Below are 15,543 nucleotides of genomic sequence, written 5' to 3' on the forward strand. Positions count from 1 at the left end.
AGGCTCTCCTGCGCTGAGAAAGGCGTGAGCTGAACTCAGAAGGAGCGAGACAGGACAGAGGGAAGAGGGTGGGACGGGAGGGAAGCAGGGCCCAGAACAAGAAAGGTTAAACCATGAAACCATGCCGTTCACCCGGAAGTCCAGAAGCACTGGAGGATTTCAAGTCAGGAACTAAAACGACTGACAGTCTTCATCACCCACAGGGAAGCATTACATGCACACTGATGTAGAGAAACTAGAGCCTGGAGATAATCAAGCAACTCTCAAGCGCCCACCACCCGCCGGCCTCTTGCATGTTTGCTGACGGTCTCCCAGGCCTGAACTCAAGGCTGGCATCTCTCCTCCCTGTTGAAATTCGCACGAGTCCCTTTCTAGTCTGGAGCTGTCATAGCACAGAACAATTACTAAGGTGTGTTTTTCAAGCCCCAACAAAATACAAATCGATCAAGGCAAGGAACCTTTCTCCTTTATCTCTGAATTATCAACGCCTCCCAGAATTCATCACAAGTGCTAGCATTTTTTAATGAATGTGCTGTGCGCCATCCAAAATCTACCTACACTAAAATGAAAATACCTACACCATTTTTTCTGTTTAAAATAATTAAATCTTTTAACAGCACTAAAAACAAGACTGGGGGTAGTGAGCTGCTCCCCACCTGAAACAGCAGCAGCAGCCATGATCAAAGGTGAGGGCTCTCTAGCTTTAGATGCGTGGCCCAGGCACTGTTGGCACTGTGGTCGTCCAAGCAGAACTTGCTGCACGTCGCGCGGCATGAACACGCCCTAACTCAACTCAGAGCACCAAGTCCAACACCCAAATGGTGAGCACAGCACAAACACACCATGTTACATGGAAACAGACAATCTGCTTCCCTGACGATCTGACATTTAAAGAGGCACAACTATTCTGGGTTGCCTGCTCCTGATATAATCTTCTTTGACTTCCAAAAGGAGTTGATGTTTCCACCCAGGGCAGATACAAAGCAAGGACTGGAAACCAGCTGACTTCAGCAACACACCTCTGCAGGAATTGCAGGCTGACCTGACCCAGCCCTGAGCCAGAAGAGAGGCCGGCGAGCCCCCAGAGGGGTGTGGGCCAGGAGAGCAGCCTGGCATCTTGCCACAAGCTAGAGACACATGACCCAGCAAGCCCAGGATAGCATCAGTCATAAGCTAACCCACGGCTCCTGTACCAGCAAGAAAAAACACTGCCAATCAAATGCTGCCACAGTCGTTTCCTATCACCTGCACTCACTCAAAGAGCCACTGAGACCTAAAGAGATGGACTTCAATGTATCTTAAACATGCACAAAAAAGCATGGCATGCACAGAACAGGTAAGCATTTCTTCACACTCAGAGTCTGACTCCTCTGACTGTCTGTCTTGCTCCCAGCACCCTCTGGTGCAGGGGCAGCAGCTTAGGAAGAGGCCCTGCTACTCAGGTCACAGCCCTCATGTGCCCAGAACCACTAGACATGCCAGCAGGCCTCTGAGGAGCTCTGAAGCCAAACACAAGGACAGGCAGAACAGTCACCAAGGGCAAGGCAGCCTGGAAGCAGCACGGACCACGTGCTTTTGGAACTGGTTTTTAATGTTAAAACTACCACCAAGATTTGCTGTGAACTACAAGAAGAAAGCATCGCCAAGAACAGGATGCTATGAGAAAAGAACTGTCAGGGAACAAGAGTTCTTCGAAGTTTAAAACAGGACAGCAGAGGTGAAAAATTCAATTCAAGATACAGAAGATGAAGGACTCTTCCACAGAGTAAATCAAAAAAGTCAAAGGGAAAGAAAATAGAGGCAAAAAGAAATAAAACAGAGGGCCAGTCTTAAGGTCCAACATGCCAACAGCAGGAGTTCCAAAATAAAACTGAGAAAAATGGGGCAGAGGAAATCAAAAGAATGATTCAAGAAAAGGTCCCCAAGTTAACGGGCTTAAGTAAAAAGCGGCAGAGGAAATCAAAAGAATGATTCAAGAAAAGGTCCCCAAGTTAACGGGCTTAAGTAAAAAGGGGCAGAGGAAATCAAAAGAATGATTCAAGAAAAGGTCCCCAAGTTAACGGGCTTAAGTAAAAAGGACTGATGCGTCCCAGCACAGAGGATGGAAACCTACACCCAAGTCTGGCTCTGAGAAATGTGCGAGTGACTGGAACTAAGAAAAGGTCCTAAAACTTCTGGAAACTGTAGAACAGAGCCATGCTTCTCAACAGTAATACTGCAAGACAGGAAATAAGAAGTGCTTCCAAGCTCCTAAGGAAACACGGCGGCTGGTCTAGAGTTGTATTCCCAGTAACGTGTCAGGGCAGATGGATAAAGACACTGCCAAACGTGAAAGTCGGCAACTGCGCCTCCCCAGGACCTTCTCTAAGAAGCTACAAGAACCAGAACTGACCTGCAACAAGAGATGATCTGTGAGCCAAGAGCAGGGAACCAGAGCTGGAAGGGAAGAGGGGACCCCAAGGTGAAGACACAGGGGCCTCAACGAGACGGTGCCAGCCTGAGTCCAGGTGGGAGAAGGGCCACGGCTCCAGAGGGGAAACCAACGGAATGTTGGACCCATTTGAACACAACCAGGGAAAACTTTAGGGGCAAAGGTGTTTTCCAAGTACTTGTTCCCAAGCAACAAACAGAGAGAGACAATTAGCCCCAGGAAGAGCAGAGCACTGGCAAGGAAAAGCACTCAGCGTCCACCACACGGCCCGGCTGCCACACAAGCACTGAGGCGCAGGGTGCCCGCTGGCGCCGCGAGCACGCGCACTGGGGCCTCTGCACACGTGGAGCTGATGGGAGCAGTAACTGAGCAAGAAACAGCTGTCAAGACTGACCCTCAGCTAGCAACGAGGGAGCATCCAGGGCAGTGAAGACTGTTTCAAGATGGAAAAGCCAACTTTTACAGAAGACGCAGCACTGAAATAAACGTGCAGTCAGCCCGCTCCAGTATCTTGCCTGGGGAACCCCAAGGACAGCGGAGCCCGCTGGCTACATCCCGTGGGGTCGCAGAGTCAGCAGTACAGCAGCAGCTGGGTCCCCAGAGCCGGCGTGAGGAGAGCGGGGCTCTCGGCGCTGCTGCTCCGCAGCCCCCCTAAGTCAACAGCACTCTCCCGTCTGCTAGGCATTTCAAGCGTTTGGGTCATCCTCTGGGGTTTTTTCCCACCCTGTCCTTCATGCATAATAAGTAAAGAAAAATATACTTTTAAAAATGTTTAAGTTATTCGACAGTGAGTGTGGGGAAGCGGGTAACGTGGACATTTCTACATGGATACAAAATCAGTTTGTATTTTAAAAGATTCTGTCATCTGCTTCCTGGATTTGATTTCCACGGTAACTAGTAACTAGCAATTACAACTTCAGCAAAAACAAAACCAACTCCATGGAGGAAAAAGAACAGGAAACTCGAACTCCTACTTGTAGTCTATTTGTTACTTACATCTTCCTATAAAAAAAAATAACCTTTCATTTGCATCCTGGATAACAATGACACATAAAAATTAAAACTAGAGATAAATAAGGCTGAGAAAATGAGGGGGGGAGGGGGCACGGGAAGTGTCGCTGACTTTCCCCTTAGTAAGTGAAAGCTTCCAGAAAAAACTTGCTTCCTGAGTCTTCCTACACTGTAAGCAACAGAGGGCACCCTTCACCGTGGTACGGCAGACACTCCCAATAAAGGTTTTTACTGTTCTGGCCATGGTACAATAGATATTCATTTCCAAGTTCAAAAGACAACCTATTTAAAGGACAATTTATCCTAATTATTATCCTATTTAGGGCTTTGTGGACAAAAATTAATCCTCAGGTAACTTTTAAAAGTGTTTTATTGCAGTATAACTGACACTGAGATGCACATATTTAAAATGTACACTCTGGTCGGTTTACACGTACGTATACACCCATGATGGCACCCACTCCGGTACTCTTGCCTGGAGAATCCCATGCACGGAGGAGCCTGGTGGGCTGCAGTCCATGGGGTCGCTAAGAGTCGGACACGACTGAGCGACTTCACTTTCACTTTTCACTTTCATGTATTGGAGAAGGAAATGGCAACCCACTCCAGTGTTCTTGCCTGGAGAATCTCAGGGACGGGGGAGCCTGCTGGGCTGCCATCTATGGGGGTCGCACAGAGTCGGACACGACTGAAGCGACTGAGCAGAGCAGATACACCCATGAAACCATCCTTCTGGTCAATATAACGGACATAGCCATCACCCCTCCCCAGCAAGCTACTGACCTGCTTTCTGTCACTGCAGATTATTTCGCATTTTCTAAATTTATCTAAATAAACCCGGAAGGAGCATGCTTTCTTCCCTGGCTTCTTTCACACGTGCGATTGTGGCGTTCTCTCTGTCCATACTGCATCAGTAACCGCTCCTCCATGCCCAACAGCCCACTGCGTGGTCACAGTACACGGTGTACGCCCAGTCTCCCAATGATGGCGATTTGGGGCCTTACACATAAAGCTGTTATAGACATTTGTGGACAAACCTTTGTATGAACACATACTTTCACTTCCTTTGGGTACTGACCTAGAAGTGGGGCCGATGAGTCATATTTTAGGAGTATGTTTAACTTTTTAAAAAACTGCTGAACAGTCTCCCCAGGTAGTTTCACCGTCTTATGCTCCCAGGACAGTCCTTCCACATACCCGCCAGCAGTTGGTGTGGTCAGTCCTGTGGATCTCAGCCATTCTGATGGGCAGGCAGCATTAGCTCGTGGTGGTTTTAACTGGTCTCTTCCTAACGGCTAAGGACGCTGCACATCTGTTCACGTGTGCTCTCTGCCATCCACACATCTTTCTTGGTAAAACGTCTGTGCATTTTTTATTGGCTTATTTTCTCATCACTGAGTTCTTTTTATAGTCTGAATACAAATCCTCTAACATACACGTAATTTACAAATAGGTTTCTCCTAGTTCTGTGGCTTGTCTTTCAGTTTTCTCCACAGAGCCTTTCAAAGAGCAAGTTTTAAATGCTGATGAAGCCTAATTCGTTCACTCTGTCTTCTATGGGTCATGTTTTGGTACCCTACCTAAGAAGCACTTGCCTGATTAAGTCACAAACCTTTTTTCTGTGCTTTCTTCTACAAGTTCTACAGTTTATGCTTTATGCTTAGGTCCAAAATTAGTTGAGTTAACGTCTATACAAGAGGTGAGGTTTGATCAAGATTCTTTTTTCTTTGCATGTGGTTGTCTGCTCCAGAACCGTTTGTTGAAAAGACTAACCTTTATCTTCACTGAACTGCCTTTATACCTTTGTCAATAATCACTGACCAGGGTGGTGTGGCATCCAGGGCCTTAGCCCAAAGCAGAGGAGGCCTGGCCCACAAGATGGAGCAGTCACCACCACCGACCCCAAGCCCAGCCCAGGGCAACCCTGAGCAGAGCCGCAGGCAGTGGGAGCCTGAGCTGCTCTGGCTCATCAGAGCGCTGCCTGTCCCAGAACACATACGGAGCACTCGGGGGCAAGGAGGGACCTTAAGCCTGAGTGATGGCGCCCGAGCAGCCTTTGTCCTTCTGAGGGCCACAGTTCCCTTGTTTGCCTTTTTTGGCTACGCTGAGCAGCATGCAGCACCTTAGCTCCCCAACCAGGGGTCAAACCCGTGCCCCCTGCTTTGGGAACGTGGAGACTTAACCACTGACTGCCAGGGAATTCCACAACAATAAAACTCTTATCAGAAAACTCAAGAATGACTCCTTATTGCCTTGGCTTAGACAAAGAGTTCTTAAATACAAAAAGCACGAGTAACGAAAGAAAAAGTAGGTAAACTGGACTTCAACAAAAGTCAAAACGTCTGTGTGTCAAAGGACAGCATCATGAACATGAAATAAATTCCCACACAGCGAAAGAAAATATCTGTAAGCCAAAAGGCCCGGTAATTCCAGTCCTAGGTGTATATCCGAGAGAAACGAAAGCATTTGTCCACATGGAAACCTGTACACAAATGTTCACAGCAGCGTTACCCGTAAGAGGCAAAAAGTGGGAACAACCCAGAAGTGTACCAGCCAGCTGCTGAGCAGGCAAACAGAATGCGTCCATCCACACAGTGCAGACTCACTCAGCCATCAGAAGGGAAGTACCAATACATGATACAACACAGATGAGCTACAGAAACATCATCTGCGTGAAAGAAACCAATCACAAGAGATCACATATGTATGACTGCACTCATGAGAAATACACAGCACAGGCAAACCCAGAGACAGAAAGCCGATTAGTACTGCCTGGGACTTGGAAGGAGAGGGCAATGACTGCTAACAGGCATGGGGCTTCTTGGGGTGATATAAATACTAAAATTAAATTGTGGTAATGGTTACTAAATTCTGAATAAATTGTAAAAACACTGAACTTTTTTTTTTTTTTAATTTATTTGGCTGCACTGGGGCTTAGTTGTGATCTACTTCCCTGACCAGGGATCGAACCCTGGTCCCCTGTACTGGGAGCGCAGATGTCTTAGCCACTGAATGACCAGGGAGGTCTCAACACCGAACACTTAAAATGGATGAATTTTATGGTATGTGATACCTCTCTCATCAGAAGTGTAAAAAAGAAAGTCGCTTAGAAAATTTTAAAAATGTTTCATCTTTAAAAACACCAATGATATTCTCCAAAGTCCTCCAAACAATCAACCGACCGTGTACATGTGAGCACGCCTCTGGCCCCAGGGGTGGCCCCTCCCCTTCTCAGCAGCACCTGGGTGTCAGGGCCCTGCCCTTCAACACCAGTGCTGAGACCAGGTGCTGAGTCTTCCAATTTGTTCGTTTCAAACCTGTTTTGACTGCTCTGTAGTTTTTTCCATGTACATGCTATTTATCATTCACTTATTTACGCAGGCTGCACCACACAGCATGCAGTATCTTAGCTCTTCAACCAGGGACTGAGCGTGGGCCATGGCAGTGAACGTGCCAAGTCCTAACCACTGGACTACCAGGGAATTTTCTCCATGCAAATTTTAGCTTCATCGTGTTGATTGCTAGAACAGAAAAATGCTCCTGGGACTTGCTTTTGTAGACGGGTGTGTGAGATGACAGAGAATCTGTAAGTTTACAGGTGCGTGCAGAGATGTTCCCACAGGGTCCATGGTCCTTCCCCTCTACAGAACTGCAGCTCTGACCACAGCCAGCCAGAGACCGTGGTTAAACCCTGGAAACTAGGCAACCATAAGGCACCTCATCTTTCTAGCGCAATGGGATGCCCAAACCAAAGCTCACGCATGGTACACACTCACACCCCACAGGCAGCCACTTCGCTTAGTCACAAGCAGGAGAGGGCAGCTTACTGCCCAGAGCGTGTACACGACTGAAGCCGCACCAACGGGCAGCGTGCTTCACAGGTAGGAGAGCTGTGTGTTTTTAAATGTCCACCTTTACCTTCCCTTAGTATCTCAAATTACCACCCAACAAATACAGTTTCGGCTGTAAATCCCTAAGGGCACATCAGGTTAGTAACCCCAGTTCAGTCCAGTCGCTCAGTCGTGTCCGACTCTCTGCGACCCCATGAACCGCAGCACGCCAGGCCTCCCTGTCCATCACCAACTCCCAGAGTTCACTCAGACTCACGTCCATCAAGTCCGTGATGCCATCCAGCCATCTCATCCTCGGTCGTCCCCTTCTCCTCCTGCCCCCAATCCCTCCCAGCATCAGAGTCTTTTCCAATGAGTCAACTCTTCACATGAGGTGGCCACAGTACTGGAGTTTCAGCTTTAGCATCATTCCTTCCAAAGAAATCCCAGGGTTGATCTCCTTCAGAATGGACTGGTTGGATCTCCTTCCAGTCCAAGGGACTGTCAAGAGTCTCCTCCAACACCACATTTCAAAAGCATCAATTCTTCGGCGCTCAGCCTTCTTCACAGTCCAACTCTCACATCCACACATGGCCACAGGAAAAACCACAGCCTTGACTAGACGGACCTTAGTCAGCAAAGTAATGTCTCTGCTTTTGAATATACTATCTAGGTTAGTAACCCCGGCCCCCCACAGAAAAAAAAAACTAGCTGAACTGCTAGCTGGTGAAGGCTTATCACTGTCCTAAACACAAGAGTGTGCTTATCAGTTATCTCATCGGGAGAAGTAAGCTTTCAGATAACCAAAGCTTTTCTTTAAACACTAAAACACTTCATTCAGCTTATGCATCTGGGTAGAAACTTCCTAAACTCAGCAATAACCACATGGGACAGTAAGCTCAGAGCTGAGACAGGCCTCCAAGAAGCCTTCTGGAATTGTCTGCTGGACCTCCACAAGACTCAGGGTGTCCCTGTCTGCCAGCCTGCTGCCCCCATCCTGGTCACAAGCCCCTTGTCTGGGGAGAGGCCGAGGGTCCACCCTGCCCAAGCTCGCTGCTTTACAGAGAGGCTGAGGATGGAGGCTGAATCCAAACCCAGTTTGAGCAGACTGGCTGTGAGTGGGGTTCAAAGGGCCTGACAAACAGTACGCCTCAATTTTCACAATTCTCCACCGTAGCCAAATTAGGTGACCAACTACCAGGAGCCGAGTGTGTCAGTCCAGAGCACATACCCCCCAAACCCACCAAGGAGTTTCTGTCATCCGGGAGGTGCAGAGGGACACGGCTCATCTCTGCAGGCACTGACTCCCCTGGACTCCAGCCTCTGACTGGATGGAGGTGCTGGGACACAGACAGGTTCAGCACTGTCCTTGGTCACACAGCTAACAGGGACACAACTGGACTGCGAGCTCAGGCTGCACCTGAGCCCACACCCTCCCCCTGACGGAGAGCAAGCAGCCCCAACCAGGGCATCTTGGGGACCGGCCGCTTGCAAGGCCCAGCCCCTACTTCTGTCTCGCACAGCACTGGCACAGAGCTTTACAAAAAGACCCGTCTTTTATTTAGATAAATAAAAGTATTGCTTCGTGGTAAGTATTCCCGTCCTATCCCTTAGAGGAGAAAAGGGGAAAAAACTTAGTATCTTACCTCAAAGGAACATTCAACATTTCTTTCATTTTTTTTGTGTGATAATCCCTTCAGGTCTATCTTTTCAACAGTCACTGTAAAAGTAAACAAAACAAAGAAACAACAAACAGAATTATAAAAATGAAATAAAAGCTTGAAGTATATATGATTAGTTTGCATCGATTGATACGTTAGTGGCCTTCACAGGAAAGCTCCCAGCACCCGGCACCGTCTCCTCCGCGGGGAGCTCGTCAGGAATGAGGGAAGCTGGAGGCCGAGCTCAGAATGAGGGCAAAGTTGATCGTGAGACAGAAAATACAGGGAAAATATAAAAACAAATTTAAAAAAAAGGGAACGGTGCTTGAAAAGAACATACGTTTATTTGCCTGCTAGAGGGCATGGACGATAACTGTAACTGAAGGTTACTTATGCTCTGTTCTCATCCCTAAAAGACTAAAGATCAACATCTCCCACTCTGGTTGTTTAGAGACGCAGCTGCCCAGAGCCTTCGCTGGCATCTTCCGTCTCCTTCTGGGGCGGGGCCAGGCTGCAGGCGCGAGGACTGCAGTTGTGGAGCAGGTACTCTAGACCCCTAGCGCTGCCCCTACAGAGCAGGGGCCACGGCTGCGCGCCACGGCTGCACGGGTGGACAGGACAGGAGAAGACAGTCACATTAGACAGCCCCAAAGCGATCCCCTCCTCATGCCTCCCCTTTCACTCACACAGGTGCTTTTTTTCTCTCCTAAGAAAGAAAATGATACAATTAAGCTTGTAAGCACTTAAGTTTTAAGATACAAATTAAGTTTGTAAGATGCAAATATTCGAGCACAAATATTTTTGAAAATAAAACAGCACTTAATAAACATGATCTAGTTTCCAAACCCCCAAACCACACTCAGGTATGTATGTCCTGTTTCTGATTCAAACATGAATGCATCTCAAATACTCATTTAACTGCTTGCTTCTTCAAGCTTATGAACTTCTGGCAGGCACAGCAGTCAGACAATCCAGCTCTTCCGGAAAGACCCCAGAGAATGAGGGAGGCTTTCTTGTGTGAACAGCATACACACCTTCCTGATTTTTCACCCGTATTCCTGAAGGTCACTTGGCTGTGTACTATGGGCGTGTCTGCAGATACTCAACACCTGTCTAACCTGACACACTCAGTGTAACTCACAAAACTATCATGTTACACTTTTTGCAGAAGCCCCATCTCCTGGTTGGCCACATATCCTGAGTTTCCTCCAGCCAACACCACTCTGTAAGATGTTCAGGGCCAACCCCCAGGAAGCTTCGTGGTCAAAAGTTTGGAGGGAAAATCTAAGAAACTCCTTTTCGTAGACCGCCCATGTACGTGATCATATTAAAGGCTCTGAGAAGTCCTGTGACAAGTAAATCTACTTTTATTAACCACATTTCCCCAATTTTTTTTTTTTGGCCACAGAACTCTCTCCTCCCATAATACGTCTAAGCGCCCAGAGAACGAGCAACTCTGGGCACCAGGCTTCAGAAAGGTTCTAACCCTGTACCTCCCACTACTGCAGCCACTGACCCCATGGGACCACTTACCTTGGTATTAATTACAATGGAATAAAATTAAAAACCTCATTTCTCAGTTGCACTAACCACATTTTAAGCACTCGGCAGCCACACATGGCCCAGTGGCTGCCACGCTGAGTGGACCCAGAACCCTGGTCCGTCACAGGGAGTTCTACTGGGTGGCGCCATAAAGTCAGGGGCGGGTGGGCCGCAGGCAGCCCTCGGCCGTTGGTGTGACAGTCTCCAGGGTGCAGAGCCACACTGTGGGCTGACGCACCGCAAAAGGCGCTCTCCACCCGCCTGCCGGCAGCAGAGCCCAGCAGTGGTGCCAGACTCCTCACATCTCCTCCCCAATCCAGAAACACCAACCATCTGGATCTTCGCAGAAAACAACATGCCGATCCAACAACTTGTTCATTCACCACCTCATCTTATGAAGCGCCTACTGTGTGCTGGGCCGTACTCCAGGGCTGGGCACAAGGCGGCCGGCACTGACCAGAGTCCTTGCCTTCACAAACCGCTGCCTGAATTTTTGAGCCTCTATAAATTTATAAAGTTGTATCAGGGTTGATAGGGATCGTGGGAGATACTAGAACCCGTTTGGTTCAGAGTATTTTAAACTTAAAATAGCATCTCACAGGAAGGAATTACTCTTTAAAAAAACAAGAACGCTTGTTTCCTTTCTGGCAAAACAAAGAAAACACTACGTTTAGCAGTTGTGCGCTGCCCGGCCTCGCTCAGTGAAACTGCCCACTGTTCCTGTCTGACTTCCCCAGGCAGACTGTCAGCAAATAAACAGCTCTTACACTCTCCCAGTCACTATTTTAAAACCTCACCCACAGTGACCTCACTCTAACCCAGACCCTCCACTTCTTTAGACAATAGAATACACAAAGTCAACGAGCACAGGGAAACCTGTCTGGCGTTTTCCTGGGCCACAGTACCTACAAGTTCCAGGGCTGAACATTAGGGTTTATGAAAAAAGGCAGAAAAGAAAACCCTAGCCGACTGAAGGCGGGAAGTGACTCACATCTGGACAGGAAAATGTGAAAAGCAGATGAATGTTACTCAGCTGTTTTCAGATCAAAGAGGCATTTCGGAGCAGAGGTCTGAGATGTTAGCGAGACCCCTTTGGAGCCCCTAGTCCACCAGACGCTGTGCTCTGTTCTGCATCACCAGCCCCGGTGCCACCAGGACGCCTCTGGACCAAACACACGGACAAGACCTGCTGTCTTCTCCTGGTGCGGCCCACCCTGGAAGCGACACATGTGGCCACACGGGGCCCTGAGAGCAGGAGGACGCCCGCTGGGGGCAGTGGTGGGGTCAGGTGGAGTCTCTGCAGCAGGCGAGAGCGGTGACGGTGGCCAACACGAGGGCTGGGCTGGGGGGTGTCCAGCCGGGCTTCAAAGATGTGTAAGACATTCCCAGCTCCGGAGCTACTAAAGACCATGTCTATAAGACACTCCCAGCTCCGGAGCTACTAAAGACCATGTCTATGACAATACAAACATGAACAAGTGCTTATCCTCTTACCTGAAACATTATAAACTGCATGTATGACATGATTATAGCTTAAAATGTAAAGAGAGACGGAAAGTAAATGATCAGAACTGACAGGGTTAACTGCGTCTGGTGGTGGAGTTATGGTTAGTTTTCCTGTCACATCTCTGCAGTGTGGCTCCGTGGTTTTAGAGTGTTTACCTGTGTGCACACACGTTTGCCCACTGAAAGCCCACTGGTAGACAAGGGCCCCCTTCCCTCCTGCCACCCTTGTGAGCCTGCAGACTGGGACATGTCACACGTGAAGCCCTACTCCTTTCTGAAACGTATAAGCAAAAAACTTGTCAGTTTAAGGGGCTGGATATCAAACCATCACCTGAGGAAGAGAACACAGCCCAAGACAGGATTAGCGCTGACTGGGAAGAGCCCCAAGACCCAGGGCTGGGCGGGAAGAGCACCCAGGACGAGAGTGCCTCCCCGGGGCCCAAACCGTGAAGGGGTTCGGGCGGGGCATGCAGCGGGACTCCGGCTTGAGGCCACCAGCCTGCTCCCATGTGGAGAAACAGCACGTGACAGTGTGCTGCTTCCCTTCAGCATTTCCTGGGCTCAAATTTTCTTCTTTTCTTATTGAAGTTGTACACCAGCAGTTCTCCTCAAATCTTACGAGTCAGAGAACATGGCCTTCAGCAAGATGTGTAATTGCACTGAACTCCCATTTTTATAATTGGATCCATGCCTAATTAAATAACCGGAGCACTACTGTCACTAAGAAAGGAGGGAGGCCAATCTGTGTGGATAAGACCATAAAATGCACCGTGGTAAGAGTGCAGGCAGGTGCCCTGGAAGGCCCAAGCGGGGTCCGGCGGGCTCACATCCCCTCCAGCAGCCACACCACCGGGTCCGGGAACACACTCCCGACCCCAGCCTGGGAGTACCTGTGAGACCCACAGCCTAAGGGCCGCCTTCGCTGCCAAGCGCTGTCACGTGACCTCCCAGAGCTGATGGCCACGTCGCACGAGAGAACAGGACACCCCGAGATAATGGCTTTAACATGCCCCGAGAAGGAGGCTCTCCTCTGATACACTTCCCTTTCTACCCTAAAGACTTCTGGAAAAAACCCAGTTGTTGTCAGTTTCCTGCTAATTATGTGTTTTACTTGATTTCAATGTATCTTTGTTAAATGGCTTAATTTGGTACACTCAATAACAAGAAACCAATTTTATGCCAAACCCAAAACTAAACCAAAGCTAAAAGAAAGCACAGTAAAAAGGGTTTTATTGATGAGTGAGAGAAAATATGAAAAATAATCATTTTCTAGCACAACACCTTCTCTCAAGCTCCATACAACAGAACTCAGTGTCCTCATAATCAAAGAAACTGAACCAGAATAATATTTAAGATACCTCCAGCTTTACAGTTTTATTACTGAAATCTAATTTTCATCTAAGAATTTAAAAGCTGTATTCTTAAGAGTCTCAGCTAAATAATGTTCCTAAATATCAATTTACTTTCTCACTTCCACCTAGCATTTAGTTGTCTGCGTTAATGGAAATAATTTTTTAAATAATTTTTTAAAACACTGCTTCTTTTAACTGTTGTTAAAATTTAAGCATTCACTACTATGCTGATTAAACTGACCCTCTTTTCTACATCTTTTTAGGTCACGTTGTATGAATTTAAGAACTCTATAAATTTACTTTTCTCTGATTTTATCATCTAGCTCCCCTGCATTAGTTGATTTGTTAGTTCTCCAGAAAGATATAAACAAAAGTTGAACATGATCCAGAAAACAAAGCTGATAAAAGACACATCTAAAGTAGAAAATTAGGAAATGAGTCCATATTCCACTTGGATGGTTAGCAATTCAGTGCTTGAACTTAAGGACCCGAGAAATCCACTTATTTACGTTTGTTATAAGGCAAGCATTTGTTCAGCCTTCGTATGCATGAGGCCCCGCAGTGGCCATGACCGGTGGACTCAAGTCTACAGCAGCACTGTGGGGCAAGACTTTAAGAGGGAAGGGAAGGGCCCGCTGAGCAGAGCCACACGCAGTCTAGGCCCAGGGGTGACAGCACCTGTGTTGGGAGGAAATTAAAATGGTGGTGGAGATGGGGGACAGGAGGCCAGGGCAGGCGGGCTGGCCCAGGACCCATGCATCGGGGCAGGGGGAGACCAGGGGCTCCGCAGCCTCTAGCTGTGCAAACTGCGACACTCCAGCTGCATGACCTTGGGCACCGTTATTTAATCCCTGAGCAGAACAAGTGCCAGCTTGCTCCCTGGGGCTGCGGCATCACCGGCGGGCTCCTGCGAGCTGCCAGGCTGCTTCCAGAGGAAGGCTGAACCTGAAACCTTCAGTCAACAGTAGAGAGAAAAGGTACGGCTTCCGCCTAATGCGTGCAAGGCTTTCCTTTCCTAGTCTCTTCTGTTTAACCAAGTGTTGGGATCACAGGGTTGGAATCCCAGCTTATTTTAGGAACGCTGCTTAATCACAACTCAGTTCTCCTGTCTGAAATGGGGACTGCGGTTACAATGAACCAGGTTGTTATACCTGAGTCCCACAGGGTCTTAGGAAGATTGGGTGGGTTAAAGTATGTAACAAGCTAGGACCACCTTCTAAGACTAGTCAGTGCTTCAGACAGTCCTTACCGCTGTCCCCTGAGCTGTAATCTGAAAAAACACAAAAGTCTGACCTCTTTGTGTAAGTTGAACTGTGTCTCTGAAGACTTTTAAAAAGCACAGACAATCCAAAACTGCAGTGGGGTACAGAAAAGAAAACTAGTAACGCTGACAGTGGCTTCAGACTTTCCGAAGAGCAGTAACGGTACTGGGGAAAGCACGAACGATAAACCAATGACCAGTTACCTGCTAGGTCAGTTTCACCGTAGAGGAACTATGGTTACCTTTGACCACTGAATGGAGACCAATGCGGATAATCAGCAAGGTCTGGCTCACTGCATCTTCTAAGGGTCATGATGTCTGAGAGCAGTCAGGTCCGGTCCTACCACAGTCCTGCCTTTCTGCACCAGGCATCCCGGCAAGAGACAGACACTGCTGTTCAACCAGCACTTACATTAAAACACAGGAGTGAAGGATCTTGATAACTGCGCCGACAGGAGAAATGCATACTGAGGGCAGCCGTCCAGGCCCGCAGCCACAGGTGTGAGGACTCGGCACCGCCGGCATCCTCCCAGCTCCAAACCAGAAGGCGAGAGCAGCTGGGGGCCCTGCGGGCTGCACCCCATCCTGTCCCTGTGAGCCCCCCAAGGGCCCACACCACTAGCCAGGGGGCCACCAGCCTGACACTGTCCACTGTGGCCGCACGAAGCCAGACGGCCGAGAACCAGGGGGACCAGCCTCCCGCTGTGGGAGGGAGAGCTGCCTTGTCCACGCTGAGCCAGCGCAACTCAACGTGATGAAATAAGACTACAAGTTCAGGCCCTCAGTCCCATGGGCCCCACGTGGGGCTGGCGGCGACCACGTCAGTACGGAGACAACAGCGTGTCACTGCACAAAGCGCTGCTCTGACACAGGAGCCCCGGCGCGGGGTGCGGCACGACAACGGCCACTGACTTCCCCTTGATAAACATCAAGACGCGAGACTTCCACA

The 15,543-nt window shown here is 48.6% G+C and overlaps 1 protein-coding gene across 1 annotated transcript in view; it reads right to left on the bottom strand.

Moving 5' to 3' along the window:
• Nucleotides 1–15,543, bottom strand: part of ZCCHC14 (zinc finger CCHC-type containing 14) — a 47,552-nt gene that overhangs the window by 15,050 nt on the left and 16,959 nt on the right. The window contains exon 3 of the mRNA XM_052656163.1: nucleotides 8,919–8,992. Within this exon, the coding sequence (XP_052512123.1) occupies nucleotides 8,919–8,992 (74 nt within the window). The remainder of the gene's footprint in view (nucleotides 1–8,918; nucleotides 8,993–15,543) is intronic.

This window comes from Budorcas taxicolor, chromosome 18, assembly GCF_023091745.1.
Source record: "Budorcas taxicolor isolate Tak-1 chromosome 18, Takin1.1, whole genome shotgun sequence".
In the NCBI taxonomy this organism is placed as follows: Eukaryota; Metazoa; Chordata; class Mammalia; order Artiodactyla; family Bovidae; genus Budorcas; species Budorcas taxicolor.